Raw genomic sequence first — 19,079 nt, 5'->3', positions numbered from 1 at the left:
TAATAGAGCTACTCTGTTCCTAATCTAATGCAACTCAGTTTAATTTCTGTGTTTTAACAGGCAGATGTTGATTCAATTGACTGTTTTCATATTATTATACCATTTAGAGACAATTTTTAGAAACTTGCCCTACTAACTACTCTACCTATTGGATCTCTAACTGTGCCTATAATTCAGTTACCAAGCCCTATGTTGTAGAACCCAAAATGGGCACCAATCACCACCAGTCATACTGTATACTACAGTTAAAGGCAAAAGGGAAGAGCTTTTGTTCAAGGAAGAATGGGTTAACAGGAAGAAGCATGCAATCCCCAACCATATCTCATTAATATGGTTAAAAAACAAGAAGCATTTCATTAGCAATACATTGGTGCCTCAACTTACACAAGCGTCTTGACTTGCGACCATTTCAAGTTACGACCAGCTCCGGCCGCAAAATTTTGCTTTGACTTGTGACCAGAGCTTTGAGTTACAACCGAAAAAACATGGGGAATTTGAACTGCTAACTGTTGGTCAGAGAAGAGGCTGCTTCTTTGTAGCTCTTTTGCCCCAGCAGTTAGAGAGTGTGCGTTTGGAGGAGGCTTCGGACTGCCTGGTACTGCTTTCTGCTTTTTAAAATGCCTGTTCTGAGTGAGTACAGGGTTTTGCAGTGTGGGTTTGGGCTGGGGGGGGGTTATGTTTCTGTGCCGTGGTGGGTCTTGCAGTCTTTGTTTGCTTTTTGGTGGGTTTTTTTTCCGGCCGGAACAGATCAATCATGTTTCTGGCGGGTCTTGCAGTGTTTCTTTCCTTTTTGGTGTTTTTCCCGCCATGTTTCCGATGGGTCTTGCAGTCTTTGTTTGCTTTTTTGTGGTTTTTTTCCCACATTTCCAATGGGTCTTGTAGTCATTTTTTGCTTTTATGTGTCTCCCCCCCCCCAGCTGGGACGGATCAACCGCATTTCCAATCGGTCTTGCAGTCTTTGTTTGATTTTTGGTGTTTTTTTCTGCATTTCTGATGGGTCTTGCAGCGTTTGTTTGCTTTTCTCTATGTTTTTCCCCCAGCCAGAACGGATCAATCACGTTTCCAATGGGTTTTGCAGTGTTTTGTTTGCTTTTGGTGTTTTTTTTTCCAGCCGGAACAGATAAATCCCGTTTCCAACAAATCTTGCAGTGTTTGCTTTTTGGTGGTTTTTTTTGTTCAGCCAGAACGGATTAATCGTGTTTCCGATGGGTATTGCAGTCTTTGCTTTTCTCTGTGTTTTTGTTTTTTGGCCAGAACGGATCAACTGTGTTTCCAATGAGTCTTGCAGTGTTTTTGGCTTTTCAATGGTTTTTTTTTTCTGGCCAGAGCAGATTAATCGCGTTTCAATGTATTCCTATAGGAAATGGTGCTTTGAGTTATGACTAATTTGAGTTACAACCGTCTTCCGGAACCAATTAAGTTCTTAACTCAAGGCACCACTGTATAGGTTTAATACTGGAGTAATACACCTCTGAAATACAAACATTTTGCAAAAGTACTGTAGAAACTTAAAAAGCCTATACGCATTCATGTTTAAACTTGCCCAATAGACTTAATTTGTCAAACATTTCAATGACTATCTTTTAGAACTCCTTAACTTCCTGGTCTACAGACTTCTATTACATCCTGTTATCTTAAAATTTTAACAAAATTATAGACGCTATGACTGCACATGTTCTCCAGGCAGCTTCCCACACATATGATACATCAGCAATTGCTAAATACTGCATCTTTTTTGTTGTAGTGGCATCTTTTCAAATTAAACTGCAAAATGTTTCAAGCAAGTTTCTGATATGGATAAGCAACCCAGAAATTATCAGCTCATCTAGGAGCAGTAAGGGTACCAAAGCTGTTATCAGGTTTGTTCTGAGTGTCTCCATCCTCACATTATCTGGATTCAGAGGGTTTAACCCCAGAGTTATCATGAATGAACACCTGCCTGCATACAGAGGTGTTTCAACAGTACCCCTTCTCTAAATTTCTAGTGACATACTTTTCCCTTCCTGCAGTACAAAGATATATTCATCAGACAGTTGTTAAATATTTATACTACTTAGCATGTAATGTGTGAGATAACAGAGCTTCTATTTATACACACAATAAATATATATGTATGGCAGAAAAGCATGTACCAATGTGGCTGGTCTTTGACCGTAATAAAGTTTTATCTATCTATCATGTACCAATACCATGTTTTGGGAGCTAGTGCAAAGGACTAGGGCTCAGGAGACCTGAGCTCAAATCACACCCAGCCATGAAAACTGCAGAGTGGCAATGGTAAACCACTCCTTCAACATCTTACATATGCTGGAAAGCCATATCAGATGTATTATTAAGTCTGAAGTGATTTGATGGCACATAATAACATGCCATGGGTTAAAGTACTGAGCATCTTTTTTTTTTTACAAAAGCTTCTGCTTTAACCAGTTTAGTGACTTTTCATTTAACTGTGCATACCATGCAACAGTAATGAAACATAGCTTATTCTGAATACAAACTGGGCAGAGTATTGTGCCTACAATATAAAAAAACAGAAACAGGTGCTTAAAGAGTGGAATGTGTTCTATAGACTGAGAACAAAACGTCCATTCGCCATGTTCCACATCTGCTTTAGAAATAAAGAGAAACCTCCAGGTTTGGTAGGAGTGCAAATTCCTTCCTAGAACTTGGAAAATTACTTTTCAGATGAAGCAAAACGCATGCCGAGGCCATCCAAAACTGATAACCCACAGCATCATCCTAACACTGCTTAATTACAGGAGGCTTCAGCGTGTAATCATCTTGTGATGTGAGAATATAAAAACATTCTAAGTAAGTAAATAATATTATATTCATTTTTCTTTAAAAATTAACCTTCCAAGCTCTCCCTTCCTTCTTCGGAAGCATTAAAGTGGGGGAATGGTGAACTTCCTGCATCATTCTGGATGAACATCCTAAGAAAAAGTACCTAATGACTGACATCCTGTTTATAGCATAAGGTAAAGGTCCCCCTTGACAATTTTTGTCCAGTCGTGTCCGACTCTAGGGGGCGGTGCTCATCCCCGTTTCCAACCCGTAGAGCCAGCGTTTGTCTGAAGACAATCTTCCGTGGTCACATGGCCAGTGCGACTTAGACACGGAACACTGTTACCTTCCCACCAAGATGGTACCTATTTATCTACTCACATTTTACATGCTTTCGAACCGCTAGGTTGACGGGAGCTGGGACAAGAGACGGGGGCTCACTCCGTCGCATGGATTTGATCTTACGATTGCTGGTCTTCTAACCTTGCAGCACAGAGGCTTCTACAGTTTAACCTGCAGCGCCACCTTGTGTTAGGCATCCTTCAGTCTTGAAAGACTATGGTAACATGCTCTGTATGGAGGACTTGGAACAGCGTCTAGTGTGGCTGAGAAGGCCAATTCAAGAGTGACAATCCCTTCCACAGTGAAGACAAATACAATCTGTACCCCGTGTAGCTCCCTGATTTTGCTGCTTTCATGACCACTTTTGCCTCGGCCTGCTGGACGAGGTCTCTTCAAATTGGGAGAGACCATGATGCAACAACTGCCTCCAAGCTGAACGCTCACATGTCAGGGTTTCCCATCTGTTGAGGTCCATTCCTAAGGTCTTCAGATCCTGCTTGCAGATGTCCTTGTATCACAGCTGTGGTCTCCCTGCACTAATTCTCCATACAGGAGATCTTTTGGAATCCGACCATCAGCCATTCTCACAACATGCCCAAGCCAACATAGACATTGCTGTTTCAGTAATGTATACATGTTAAAAATTCCAGCTCGTTCTAGGAATACTCTATTTGGAACTTTGTCCTGTCAGGTGATACCAAAAATGTGTTGGAGGCAACACATATGGAAGGTGTTCAGCTTCCATAAGCCACATTGTAAATTTCAGCCCATTCCTCCCCAATAAACAAAGCACCCTGGCCAAAATTCTGGAGGGTACACATGCACACAGGTTTGGTGCTTGCATCCCTTCTCAAGAATTGCAGCAGTGTGCTTTGTTTTCCAAGGAGGAATGGACTGAAAGTTAAAAATAGCATGCCAGTCATTACATACCTTTTCTTGGGCTTTCCATCACAAGTCGTCCTCACACTCCCTTTTGCCTGTTTTGTTCATTGTTCTTTCAAAAGAACTATCCAAATGACATTAAGGCTGGAAATCAGTCTATTATCGATAAAACAAACTAAAAGCTTCAAGCAAAAAAGCTTACTTCTATGCAGTTTACACATCGCAGCAATTCCACCATCATTCTCAAGTATGTTATTTGTGGGTTAAGATATTTAAACAGAAGTTAAAATCTAAGTCTATAAAACTAACAGTAAGTAGCACAAAGAGTGAACAGATGCATTTTTCACCATTTCTTGTAAAGTTTGATAATAAGTGCAGGAGGGACAATGAAACTTGATTGATAGTAAGTTCAGGCCTACCAAAAAGCAGCAAATGGATTAAGTTATGGATGTTACTGGAAGACAATAGGATGACCAGTAGCTTAAAAAACTGTAATTAAGAGAGCTGAATGGATCCTATAAGTTTAGGCAATGGAGTTGTGCATACCTCACATTGCAGACATATGGGATGGCCATCAACAGCATGTTCTGCCTGTCTGCTTACAGAATCCCTTGTTTCACTGCTGTTGGAACTTTAATGCTGGAATCTTTATTCACTGTTTAGATTTAGCAAAGCAATTCCAAGTTTCTTGGATATTATCAGCATAATTTAATGCCTCATTTTGGCCAATATAGTTGTAATTCTACCTAATGATATATGTATGGATTGTTCTGCAACAGGCACTATGTACTGCTAACAAAGCTACTATTTTCAAGTGCTGTGCTTACAGAAGGCCTCCCCTATCCATTGGATTAGTTAGTATCTGCTGATTCACTTATATACTGCCTGAAAATACCAAATTAAAAAAACAAGAAATGTGTATACATATTTTTATACATATTTATATGCATTTTATACAGTACATATTTCCAGGGTGTATTTACCAGACCTGGCCACTGTGTTTTCCAGCATCCACAGCGGGGCTGGTACCGCAGCCCTACTGTACTTTTAAAAGGTTAGCTACGATTTATACAATGTTGAACAAGTGCCCCAGGTGCGAAAACAAATTTTCAAACAATGGGAAAATCAGCCATTAAATGTTTTCCTCAATACATCTATGTGCACCACAAAACCTGTAAGACAATGAACACTAGACTATTATTTCTGCTCTATCTCAATGCTTTGCCCATGGAGACACCAGGTCAACCTCTCTAAATTCCCCTTTCCCTGCTGATCTGCTTTCTGCAGCATCAAGACTGAAGGGACTGAGAGATCCTGAATACATGTCCACCATTTTCTGACATGGGTTCATCAGTAACATTTCCCAGCGCATTCGAGATGGGCTGTAAGCTTATAATTTTGAGAGATAGTCAATCACATTTAGATATATTTAATTTGTTTTTGTTTTTGATGGACAGCATTGAGCTTTCAACTGCTGAAGCTGCTATAAGGCACCCCCGTGCTGCAATGAGCCCCATTTGGTAGCGAAGAAATGAAAGCCCTTTTAGACACAGCCACTTTTCCCCTTTTGGTAGAGATCAGTTCTAAAGTGAAAAAAATGAGACCATGATACTGATAAAAGGGGTGTGTGTGTGTGTGTAATCTACAAATACCTGAAGAGACGAGATCCTGGCTCTACCCGGATCCCGACAAACTCGCCCCTGCAGTACTAGGCGCGGAGGGGTAGCTGGCACTTTGCCTTTTAAGCGCATTTTTTTGCCGAGACCCAGAAAATAACACTATACACGGGACAGAACCAACACACGTTTTCCCGCTTCACCAGACCGAGGTCAACCTGCGGGGAAAAAGACGAAAAGGAGGAGTTCGAACCGCGCCAACAACGACTCAGCTCGGCGGAACATTCGTTCGAAGGCGACAGAAGTTTCCAAAGGGCGGCACGTGACCGCACCCGCGAGCAAAGGACCGAACAACGTTCCAAGCAAGCAAGCGCCCGCCCGCCAATCGCAAGGCCGCGCTTGTCCAGTCAAGGTCGAAAAGCGGGAAAAAGAGCGCCTGTTCAAGGGACAATGTGAGGCGTAAAAATAGCCCGAGGAGAGGTTATTTTTCTCCTCCCGCGGAGCGTTCCCTTATGCACCAAGCAGTTAACAACGCTGTGGAACAAGCTGGCCGCGGATACATTCAAAATGGCAAAAAATTACTTTTTCATATATGAAAAAAATAAATGCCCACGTAGCCGACACCGTTGTTCATACCTGACCAATTATTCGCGTAATTGCTTTACCCGATAAAGCTTTTGACGGGCCGGGGGGAGTTTGTGAATCAGACTGCTTACTGAAACCAGAAATTGCTCTGTTTGCAGTTTACAGCTTGCTTCTGCTGGCAATTAAAAGCTCTGGAAGGGGTCAGACTGGTAACAGAGGTGCTGAAAGTATGGAGTGTGTGGTGTGTTTTAAATTCGGATTCCTCCCGCTGTTATATTAATAGGCCGATAGAAAAGAGGATGAGAGGAGACGGAAAGTAAAGGGTGACCCCGGTTACGTTACTTGGGTAACGGAGAGGCTGCTTTGAATACTGAAGACTGTTTCTGCCACCGAAAAACTGTCGTGTTTGAAACTTAAAGAGCCTGATAGTACAAAAAATCCACTTCCTTGAGATTCTAATTAGAGGACCCCCGAAAATAACGGGCTGCCGTTTAGCTAATGAGAGGTGGGTGGGTGGGATTCTTCTTATAAACACAGTGAGGAGTTTGGGGATCTGCCCCGTCCTCAGCTTCCGTTACCATCATTTCTGAGTGTCCTATCTCTTCCTCTGTCTTCATTCCCACCTTCTCTAACTGCCCTGTCACTTCATCCACCTTTGTCCCTGCTTCACTCAATGGTGCTAGTTCTTCCCTTTCTCCTGCAGTATTTGGAGCCTTCCAGGCTTGGTTTCTTTATATGGCCTAGGAGGAAGGGATGGTGTGCCGGCAGAGACATGGCCGGATCTGCCTTCACTCTCACACAGTGGCATCTTCATGTTGTGTCCATAGAAGGTGTACCAAAGAGCCCGGTTCCCTTCTGTCTGTGTTGCTACTAGGGTCAGTTCCTATTCTCCCTCTCCTAACTTGAGTTTCTTGTGCCTTTGCTGTTGGTTAGCCCCAGCAAAATGTATAAACTACAAATATTAAAGTTGTGAGTAATTTTTAAATTAATTAGGAACTCATTAAGTCATTATGTTAATGATTTTTTTTACCCTGGTTAGGTTAAAACAGATGGAAAACTCTGGTGGGTCTTGGGGGCCAATTTTATGCCTCCCCAAACTTTCCAGGAGCTGCACAAATGCACTACAAAATATAGCTATTAAACGCGCACACAAAATTAAATGAAATGGCTAGAAAACCCTTTCCAGTTTTCAAAACTAGGTGTTTTGTGGTGCATGGCCCCCCTGTGGCCTTTTTGCCACTTCTGCAAGTTTTTTGCAAACTGCAATTCATGTTTTTGGAACAAAAAGAGGGGACTGTTAGAAGTCCAGGGACAGCAAAAACAGCCTTGGAAATTGTATGTAGTTCCTGAGCTACACTTTGCCCATACCTAGATTAAAATTTATTATATTAGTCCAAACAGATTTGAAAATTGTTTATTCCAAGCTGTACTAAAACTCTAGGTTATAACATATGTTAGGGACTCAGTTGCAGTTACCACATTAATCAGTGGCGGGTGGGAAAAGATTAAGAAGTCCCATTTAATTGTCCCAAACAGCATTTCCATCATGACACTAAAGGCTGTTTCAATAGGACTAGTAAACATAACAGAATTCTGTTGGGCTTACTAACAGTATATCAGCACAGAATTTGGTTGTGCTGAGCACATTTGAGTATGTCTAAAGCACATTATATACTGATTTAAGGCAAAGTTAACTGAAACATCAGGTATCAGCTTGTCATAATTCTTGTGCTTATGCTTGCACAGAGAGCATGATTGCAATATAGAGCCAGTTGGGAAAACATGGAGAGAGAGGAAATGAAGATGTAAACAGTCAACATTTTCTCTAACATAGTGGTAAACAGAACAAAAATACATTATCTGTGCTTAAAAACAGATTGCAGCTCTCATGCAGAAACAAGAAACATTCAAAGCTTCTGCAAGATTAAAATGTTCAGTAAGAGCTTTTAGTATTCCCAGTTTTTCTCTTTGAAGCCTCTGAAAATAATGAGTCTGTAGCAGATTCCTCTTTTCCCTTATTTTTCACCCGCCCACCTTCACATCTTCACCCAGCAACAAATAACTTTTAAAATAAATAAATAAAAATGCATGGATACTTTTGATGTATATTCTGAAATAAACTAACATGGTTATCTCTTTGAAAACAGCAATAAACTGTGTTTTATAAAAAGATATATGTGTCTTTACTCATTATAGACTAGAGGTAACTTTAACCTTTCTGTCAGTGGTTCCCTGCAAGAGAATCTTATTAGCTGTGCCTCTCCAGGAGCTACAATAACATGATAAAATATGATCACATGATACTTACAAATGCTGTCTATGTATATACCGTAAATCATGAGAAGATCTAAACCAGGCAGGATATACCGTATATATGCCTCCCAAACCTAGGTTTGGGAGGCATATATATATCCTGCCTGGTTTAGATCTTATAGATGTGAGTTTTATGACTTTAACTGAAGTATGTATTCTGGTTCAAGCAGATTCTGAATTATTTCATCAGAGAAAGTATCTTTAATGTACAGACTTTTAATTTCATTATCTTTGCCTCAGTAAGAATTAGGTAAAATGACTAAGTGGGCGTATTTTGCAAAATATAATGAAAGAAGAGGAATATTTTGAGGTACTAATGATCATAGTTAATGGTAGTAATTTTTAATGAGAGACAACACAAGGAACAATTAAATAATTTAAGTTACAGCAGGGAACTATGATGCTATTTTAAAAATAATAACAGTCTGAGAACTGCAGAGCTGGAAGGGCTCCTCAGCCCCTGTCAAGGAGGCACATTGAGGAATAGAACCACCAACCTTTGGTTCTGCAACCAGCACTTTGACCTATTATTCCCATCAATCCTAGCAGCATCAATGACACTGCAGAATTAAGGAACTACAATCCAACAACATTTGGAGACCCACAATTCCCCAACCCAAAACAGACATGCTTGAAGTTTGATTACACACTTGATTATGAGAAAGTAAATGGCACTTATTTCAGTGGGATGTACTTTGTAGTAGTTGTGCTTATTTAAAATTTGAGTACAAGAAGTTCCGTGTCACTTTATTTATTTATTTTATTTATTTACAATATTTTTAGCTGCACCATTACCAGTGGCTTCTGGGCGGCGTGCAACAATATTAAAATGTAAAAACATTAAAATAGACAATATAAAATATCCTATATTAAAACAATTCTTAAAACATTAATATTAATAATTCGTTTAGTAGTTACTTCAGCCCAAAGTAACTACTAAACAGTACAGTGGTGTCCCGAAAGACGGGCGCTCCGTTTAACGATGAAACCGGTTGACATCAATGTTCCCTATGGGGGAATTTCGCTTTGCGATGATCGGTTCCCTGCTTCGAGAACCGATTATTGCAAAGCGATGATTTTTTAACAGCTGATCAGCAGTTTCAAAATGGCCGCCGGGTAAACTAAATGGCCGCCCACTATTTTCTGGGACGGATTCCTCACTGCACAGGCAGCGAAAATGGCCGCGCTATGGAGGATCTTCGTTGGACTGTGATTTTCCAGCCCACAGGAATGCATTAACCAGGTTTTAATGCGTTTCTATGGGCTTTTTAAAATCGCTTTACGACGTTTTCGTTCCACAGCGATTTTGCTGGAACGAATTAACGTAATGCGAGGCACCACTGTATTGTCATTTTAAACTTGATAAATCTTTATTAGTCATATACACCTGATATTCATTTAGTCCTATGCTTCTGAAACACCATGTAATTATATTACTCCAGTTTCTTATGATTTTCTAAGCCTCTTGGACATTATCGAAGCCTTTCACGGCTGTGATCCGATGGTTGTTGTAGGTTTTTCGGGCTGTTTGGCTGTGTTTGGTGGTTTTTCTTCCTAACTTTTCACCAGTCTCTGGTCAGCATCTTCAGAGGACAGGAGTTAGAATACAGACAGAAGGCTGCAGACATCTTCACAGGTTTGGCTTGCTCCAGCGCCCCCCTACCGCCCCCCTTCTGCTCCAGCGCCCCCACACCGCCCCTTTTCGTTCTACTGCCCCCCTGAAAAATGAAATCGCCCCCTGGGGGGCATTATCGCGCACGTTAAGAACCACTGCTTTAGGTAACCAGGTCCTGAGCCATTTAGGGCTTCATATGAAAAAGTAAGGACTTTGAATTGGGCCCGAGCAGCAACCGGCAGCCATGTAAATTTTTCAGAAGTGGTGTGTGTGGCGGCACCACTTACTAGCTGCGCAGCCCAGTTCTGTGCCAATTGCAGTTGCTGGACCGTCATCAAAGGCTTCCCCATGTATAGCTCATTGCAGTAGTCCAGTCTGGTTGTTACCAGTGCATGTGTGACTGCTGCCAGGCTCCACTCTTCCAGGTAAGGGCGAAGTTGATATATTCTCTGCAGCTCTAAGAAGGCACCCCTGGACACCGAGTCCACCTGGGCTTCCAAGATCAGACCCGGGTCAAGGAGCACCCCCAAGCTGCCGTATCTCCACAGAGGAGGCCCGATAATGGGCTCTATGTGTTTGGTCATAGTTGCAGCGATATTTCCTCCACCTGCGCTCAAGCGGTCTCCCCAACTGTTTCAGCTCCTCTGTGTACCATGGAGCCATATAGGCTCTGCGGGCAGGGAGAGGGCGCCTAGGTGCAATCCTGCCAACTGTCCGGGCCATCTCCTTGTACCACAAAGCAACCTGGGCTTTGACAGGAGTGCCGACCATATCAGCTGGAAACTCCCCTAGAGCATTCAGGAATCTTTCAGGTTACATAAGTCTCCAGGGGTGGATCATTTTAATTGATTCCGCACCCCTGCAGAGGGTAGTAGTGGCAGAGAGTCTAAACTTTACCAGGAAATGGTCTGACCATGACAATGGGGTCAAAGATAAACCCACCACATCCGGACCAGCATCCACCCGTCCCATTGAGAATACTAGGTCAAGTGTATGGCCTTTCTCATGAGTCAGGCCGATGACTTGTTGAAACAGCCCCATGGTTGTCATGGTGGCCATGAAGTCCTCAGCTGCCCTTGTTAAGGTGGCCTCAGCATGGAGGTTGAGGTCCCTCAGTACCAAAAGTCTGGGGTTCCTCACCACCAGGTCTGAGATCACCTCTGTCAGCTCAGGTAGGGAGACTGCTGGTAAGCAGCAGGGTAGGCGGTATACCAACAGAATCCCCAGTCTGTCTCTTGACCCCAACACACAATACAGGCCCTCTAGACCATTTCCCAAGGGGACAGGGAGTCTGGAAAAGTGGAAGGAACCCTTGTAGACTATCGCCACGCCTCCTCCCCAACCCTCCAGGTGACCCTGGTGTTGGACCAAGTACCCAGGGGGACACAACTGGGATAGAGGAACTCCTCCTCTTTCTCCCACCCAGGTCTCAGTAATGCATGCCAAGTTGGCCCCCTCATCCAAAATTAAATCATGGATGAGGGTGGTCTTATTTTTATTTTGCTGACCTGGCATTTACCACCATTACCATGTGGCCCAGGGGGTGGCACCTAGTACCGTTTGGTTGGGAGTAGAGCTAGAAAGGGGGATAGGTGTAAGGTATCTAACCTCCTTTCTCCTATACGGGCATGCTCTACTCCCACCGCCATATCTTCCCCTGCCATATATTGTCTCTATTGGTTGCCCCAGAGGCCCCTCAAACCCCTCTGTGGAAGAATCTGTTTATTCCAATTGTACCGGGTTATAAAGATACAAAAGATAAAATTTTCCCAGTCATGTACTCTTTTCTATGGTTCAAAAGTGAAAATATCTATATTTCATGATGTAGCTTTTTTTGGTAATCCATTAATATTTATTTTTATTAAACTGTAAAAATGCATAATAGCACTGGTACAACTACAATACATATTGTTCTAATGGCTTGGAATTAATATAAACAAGTATGATAGGAGTCTCTGTTGTATGGAAAGAGGCACAGTCATTTTGAAGAACATATACTTTCATCTGTTCATAAATATTTCTTCTAGAAAAATGAAAGCTTATAGTAGCACTCATTTTTTAAAGAAGCAATTATCCCAAAAGGAAGTTAATCACTAGAAGTTTCATAAAGCATACTTTTTTGCTGCCAAGAAACACTCAAGCTGATGAAGAGTCCATAAAACAACCTTAAAATAATAAAGAAACTAAGGAAGGCAATAGTTTCTTTTAAAAACAGGTTGTTAATTTTTAAAAAAAGATCATCAGTGTCTAATGATGATCAAAGAACAAGGCAGAAACATCATCCAGAATGGCCCAGTTTGTTACCTGCCTGAAAATGAAGCACATATGCTTCGATGTCTAAAGCTTTTCAGAGTGTCTGGGCATTACATTTAGGAGTTCTAATGCATCTCACACATGCCTTTTTGTTTGTTTGTTCAGTCGTTTAGTCGTGTCTGACTCTTCGTGACCCCATGGACCAGAGCACGCCAGGCCCTCCTATCTTCCACCGCCTCCCGGAGTTGTGTCAAATTCATGTTGGTAGCTTCGCAGACACTGTCCAACCATCTCATCCTCGGTTGTCCCCTTCTTCTCTTGCCTTCACACTTTCCCAACATCAAAGTCTTTTCCAAGGAGTCTTCTCTTCTCATGAGATGGCCAAAGTACTGGAGCCTCAGCTTCAGGATCTGTCCTTCCAATGAGCACTCGGGGTTGATTTCCTTTAGAATTGATAGGTTTGTTCTCTTTGCAGTCCAGGGAACTCTCAAGAGTCTCCTCCAGCACCACAATTCAAAGGCATCAATTCTTCGGCGGTCAGCTTTCTTTATGGTCCAGCTCTCACTTCCATACAACACTACAGGAAAAACCATAGCTTTGACTATTCGGACTTTTGTTGGCAAGGTGATGTCTCTGCTTTTTAAGATGCTGTCTAGGTTTGTCATTGCTTTCCTCCCAAGAAGCAGGCGTCTTTTAATTTCGGGGCTGCTGTCTCCATCTGCAGTGATCATGGAGCCCAAGAAAGTAAAATCTGTCACTGCCTCCATATCTTCCCCTTCTATTTCCCAGGAGCTGATGGGACCAGTGGCCATGCCTTTACCTGAGATTAAAATGTAACTTTGATTTATACTAAAATTATTATATAATTATGTATTAACATTCAGGGTGGTTAGAAATTCACCCAAGATTAAGTACCATTTAATTCACACTAAATTAACAATTTGTAATAGATTACATGGAGAGTGTCTCCTAATTTTAGGAACCTACCGGTAAATAACTATAACTGCAGGTCTCAATCCCCCCCTAGAACTAGCACTTTCCTAATTTAGTTATCTAATTGGGAGGCCACACAATTGAAAACAGTTACAGTTATGTATCCATTTTTCTACAGTATTACTAAAAATACATATTTGTAGTACAAGTATACAGTATCTACAGAACTCTTAGCTTATTTTGCAGTCTATCTAGGAAGTATCCAGAAGCATTCTGCATTCTTTTGATCATATTTATACGTTTTGTAATTTCTGACATCAATAGTCCATTGTACTTTCCTCTATGAAAATTTGCAAAGCTTTAGACTGAACTAGGCTACTGAAATTGCAATCTCAAATCACAATCCTAAAAGTTCTACTGCAGTTAGTCGAAATACTTCAGATAGAAAGATGGGTGGTGGCAATTTAAAATCCCAGATAGACTTGGGATGACGATGCAAGCATGGAATTTACAGATTGTTAAGAACATTAATTCTAAAACATCTTATTTCTGAAACAAGCTACTTAAAACTGTAGAAATGATCCCAGCAGCAAGCAATTAGGCATTCCTGTGTAATAGTCTTTGCTGTCATTGTGCAAAAATATTGTACCAATGCTGTAGATCAGATAAAAAGAAGCTATTTACTATTAAAATAATAGCTTTAACAGTAAACAGCCACAGTCTTACATAAAGCTTCCAAATGGTTATATTATTTCTACTAAAATAGCTGACTCAATTTGTGGGTCATTCTCCTATAATGAATACTTCAGAATTAAGTTAATAGAATGGTTTGGTCCTATATGCTTACCACATGAAAGAAAACAAAATGGTAATTTATAATTCGTAAGAGAGGAAAAACTTACATATTTGTCCACAGAAAATGCTCCTATATGTATAGTGTTCAAATAAAAGTTAATAAGTTCCTTATTTATTTATTTATTTATTTATTTATTTATTTGTTTATTTATTTATTTATTTGTTTATTTATTGTATTTATACCCCGCCTATCTAGTCATTTCGACCACTCTAATCAATTGCAAATGTTTGGTGGGGATTATGGACTGAAAAGATACCTTACCCCTTTTTCCCCCTCAGTATTATTGCTCTACCTGATCGTTTAATATGTGTTACTTCTCCCACATTCCACCCTGTTTCTTTGTCTAATCACAGTGATCTGGCAGTCTCTGGAAGAATGGATATAAATAGAACAGATCCCATTTGAGTCAATTTTCACTTGCAGAGGACTCTTAAACGAAATACAATATTTTGCTCTTACAGTCTTCTCACAGGCATTAAGGAGAGGTGCAGGTAGTCTAAAAATTCAATGTTATTACACTATAGTGAGCAAACTGTAGAGTCATGAATCCCAAATCATTATGTCATTTAGATGTACCGCATAATTTTAAAATTATGAATAGACAATGGATTCTAAAAATACATGTTCAGTAGTACCATGGTAAAAGGCAAAATGTTTTTTCAAAGATGTACTTGGGAGGGTTTTATAATACTGGGTTTTTAGGTTTCTTGAACAATTGAATCTATGTTGGCATTCTTGAATAAAAGACTGGCAGTATCCACTGACTAAAGGGCTTAAATTCTCCCTTGCCCTTGCAGTGCAACTGCAGCAACCATGTGTCTGATGAGGTGAGTTGTTAGTCTATGAAAGCCTGTTCCAAAGGTGGGCAGAGTGTGGACCATGAGTTGCATAATAGGCTCCCAGATCCCCTCCAGGCCCTTGACCCCTCTTTATTATTGGAGGGGGACAAGTCCATTTCACTTCTCTAAATGGCATATTGTATTTTTTTTTAATTGACTTTATATGCCGCCCATCTAGTCATAGTCTACTCTGGGTGGCTCACAACATATACAATAAAAACAATTTAAAATATACACAGTTATTACATAGGTAAAAACAAAGCAATATAAAATATAAATCATAAGTTTACAATTTTAACAATTAATTAATTTAAAGTAAACAGACGGCATAGATCAAAAGAAAAAAATAAGAAATAAGAATCACTTAATTGACTGAAGGGAAGGCCTGCTTCAATAGCCAAGTTTTCAACTGGCTTTTGAAAATGCCCAGCGAGGGTGCCAGCCGAATTTCAGTAGGGACGGTGTTCCACAGCCGAGGAACACCCTCCCTACTGATTTTGGCTAGTCTCTTCCACTTCCTGGGGTTGCAATTTACCATTTTAGAGATTTCAGATTTCAGGTTGGAAGTTAGGGTCCTTAAAATCAAGGGAAAGATGAGAAAGGTCTTTGGAACCTCAAAACATGTTTGTGCGGTACTAAAATGTGTGAGCTCCAGTGCCCCCATCCAGTGCAGAAGTGGGGAGAGGGGCCTCCTCCATCATGCTCTCCATGAAATCCAGGCTGGCAGAACCACTTGAACTAGATTTTATTAAAGTAGAACAGGATACAAAGTATTGATAGGTACCATTCACATCTCATTCCAATAGTCCATCGTGGGACTGAATTTCTGTCACTAGACCCCTACTGAATCTCGTTTCTCCCAGCCTCAAGTTTGGGAGGTAACCCATAGTCTGTGGGTGGTGTTGGGTCTTCAACACAGTTCCAAGCCACCCCATGACCTTTAGAGAGGGTTTTAGTGCCAGCTATTCACCAAAAGGAGTGGATGCCTACCCCCCTCCCCTACTGTCATATCTGGCACTCCTTTTGGTGCCTGAGCCTCCAGCATCTTTTCTGAGTCAGAGTGGGGACTAGCTGCCCTATTTGGATGCCAGGGTTTCGACGGGGCCAGTTCTGGTGTAGGTGACATTGGCAAGCTGAAGAGGAGGGTTCCTTCCCTGCATCCTCTTACCTTGGCTATTGAGACTTCCACCCAGACACTGTCCAGAGGTTCTGTGTGTACCTCTAGTGCATGTCCACAGTGGCACACAAAATGGCTTCCGTCTCTTCCCCTGTCTCATCCCACTTCTCATTCTTGGAGTCTGTTAAGTCCTCTGTGAAGGGACGTCCTCTTTTGCCCCTTTCTCCTCTTTTATCCCTGACTCTCCTCCCCAAGACTGAGCTCCTGTCTCCTTTACCAGGTGGACCATGCCAGCTCCCTCCTTGCTTTCACCAGGCAGCTCTCCTTCCGTATTTGTGCCTTCCTGGGGCTCAGTAGCTGTAGTTTCCTCTGGCCCTTCATGGGGCAAGGGGCAGCAGCAGATGGCCCACTAAGGGGGCACATAGCAATCCACTCACAACTAGGCACAAGACTTCAGATTTATTACAGCAGATTAGCATGGCTATCCTCCAGAAAGTCTTACATGTTTTTAGTCAGAAGTAAACTCGAATGTATATATGATTTATTTTACATAATTACCTGAAATTAAGTTGCATTCAGCTTCAGAGGACATCTACTGAGTAGACATGACTGTTATAATTAAACTCAAATGGCAAATGTGTTTTTCTACTTCAGACTATGACAACGAGAAGATAGTTGTGAGACCAAACAAACCAAACATTTTTTTGGGCATTGGCAGATGTTTAAAAAGTTTAGTATAATTTGGGGGACATATCTTGTAGTGAAGCAATTTTACTGTTTTTTCTTCTTGTCTCCTACTCCAACTTTGAATTTAATGCACCTGATTAGGGAAGATAAATAACCGTTTTCTTCACTTAGTAACTTTTACCATATGAAACGGAAAAGTGGATTGATCAGTGGCTTCTGTTCAATTGGTGTAGAAAAATCTGTTTTTCAGATTCTTTGACTTTGTGAGGCCCCCAAGATGGAGGCACTGGTAGGAGTGCCGTCGCTTCCGTCGAGGGCCCAACACACTCAAACATCTCCATCTCCTACACCACCGCTTCGGGAAGAAAAAGGAGCGGAGACCCCTGATTGGGGGAAAGAAACCTCAGAACCCCCTACGAAGAATAAAGGGGTAGACACTAGCGACTTGGTGTCAGCTCTGAAAGAGTTAAACCTTGCCCCCAGGTCCGGGGGAACTTTGGCGGGAAGAAAAGGGGAGGAGATTGAAGCGGCGATAGGAGATATAAGGGAAAAGAGGGAAGAGATACCAGGCGGTTGGGAATGGATCTGGATGGAAGATCCGTGGACCCACAAGTGGGAGCAGGTGCGAGTCCCACACGAGGAGGCTGAGAAGAGACGACAGCTAGGTCTCAAGCCTCGTCCCTCGTATTGGGGAGAGACGGAGACCAAAGAGTGGAGGCGGAAGTTGAGGGAAGAGAGAGAAGCCGTAGCCCGTGAGTTGGAAAGGAAAAAGGCATGGCATATAGCCGAGTTACAGAAGCTGGGGGGTTTCCCGGGCCATGGATGGCCGACGATGGAGAGGGGTCGTCTTGAGGGGACTGGAGCGGGGATGAAGAAACAATTCCCTTAATTGTTTTAGAAGAAGAACTGAACCCCATTCCTGGTGCTGTGAAGCCCTTAACAGGACCATGGAACCTGGAGAACACTAATCCGTTTATAAACAGTTTGTGGACACCTTTGAAACCGAGTTTGGAATTACAAGAGACTTTGAACCCCTTTTTGAATCCCCCTCCCCTTAACATTGATGTAGCAATAAACACTGAACCGTTTGATTTGTTACCACCGTCTCGTCCTTTATTGGAGGTGCCGACAGCTCCTGAAAATGAACCCTCACAGACTTGTATTAATAATATTATTATAGTTATTGTAAAGTATAAAGGAGTAGACAACATTAACTTAAGGGAATAAACTTTGATGGAAATACAGTCCTATATTTTCACATTGAAATAGCATCCCTGGTTAATAGGCATATTAATTTCAGAATGGAATGGGAACAATACAACAAAACATATTATTAGATAAAGATGAAAATAATAGATATAGTATGAAAAGCAAACTTTAAAAAAGCAAAATTCTTTCAATAGGATGAAAAGGAAACTGATTTAATTAAAATCCAAACTATTTAAATTATTTGTATGGTTATAGAGCATGATTTTTAAGCTGTATCTAATCAAACATTATTTGGATGACTGCAAGACTGAATGCTGCAGGACAGATCATGCTCAGTGGAAAATACCCAGTTGTTTGATATATAGGTGTGAACGATATAATAAGGATTGAAGAAGGACCATATGAGAAGTTTACATTGAAATGTCAACATATTGAAAACCACTCTAATCTGTTATTATAGGATCATGCCTTTTAGTTGTTCAACAGAAGGAGGTCAAAATCCTTAAGAGATAAATGTCTAATCCAAGATAAACATTCATAAATCCAAAAATAAGATTAAGTCCTTAACTTAAAGCCCAATAAGCCAAATGAAACAAAATTCCTAGCATCATAGTATGTCACTGGCTAAAATATCTGAGTCAGCCTTTCAAAATAGAAAATAGGTATAGTGGGAATAAATTATACCATAAAGGCAATTGCATACAGTTATGAAAAGCAGAAAAGCTTAAAGAAGCTAGTATAGCACAATGGATTTTACTAGACATTGGTAAAAAATGCTTTAGGTCTCTTCAAATAAGTAATCAGAGTATTTTGTGATTAACTAGAAATGAAGTTAGTGTCAGAGTATAAAAATATTAACTTTCTACTTGTTTGTATGTTTTGCCAGGCCCAGATATGTTGCTAAATTAACTGGCAGCTGTTATTGTTGTTAGGCGGTGTTAAGTCAGAACTGACTTATAGTGACCCTAATAGGGCTTTCAAGGTATGTGAGGTATTTAATGAGTGGCCTTACCAATTCCACACTCACAGTGAGTTTCCATGGCCGAGT

The 19,079-nt window shown here is 41.2% G+C and overlaps 1 protein-coding gene across 1 annotated transcript in view; it reads right to left on the bottom strand.

Annotated features, from left to right (window-relative positions):
- The window catches only part of ELAVL4 (ELAV like RNA binding protein 4), a 133,042-nt gene extending 127,146 nt beyond the window's left edge, over positions 1 to 5,896 (bottom strand). Inside the window, exon 1 of the mRNA XM_020788096.3 lies at positions 5,661 to 5,896. Coding sequence (XP_020643755.2) covers positions 5,661 to 5,759 — 99 coding nt within the window. The 5' untranslated portion in view covers positions 5,760 to 5,896. The remainder of the gene's footprint in view (positions 1 to 5,660) is intronic.
- Positions 5,897 to 19,079: the final 13,183 nt, after the last annotated feature.

This window comes from Pogona vitticeps, chromosome 4, assembly GCF_051106095.1.
Source record: "Pogona vitticeps strain Pit_001003342236 chromosome 4, PviZW2.1, whole genome shotgun sequence".
Classification (NCBI taxonomy): Eukaryota; Metazoa; Chordata; class Lepidosauria; order Squamata; family Agamidae; genus Pogona; species Pogona vitticeps.
The sequence above is the reverse complement of the archived record's forward strand: the minus strand, read 5'-3'. Positions and strand labels throughout refer to the sequence as shown.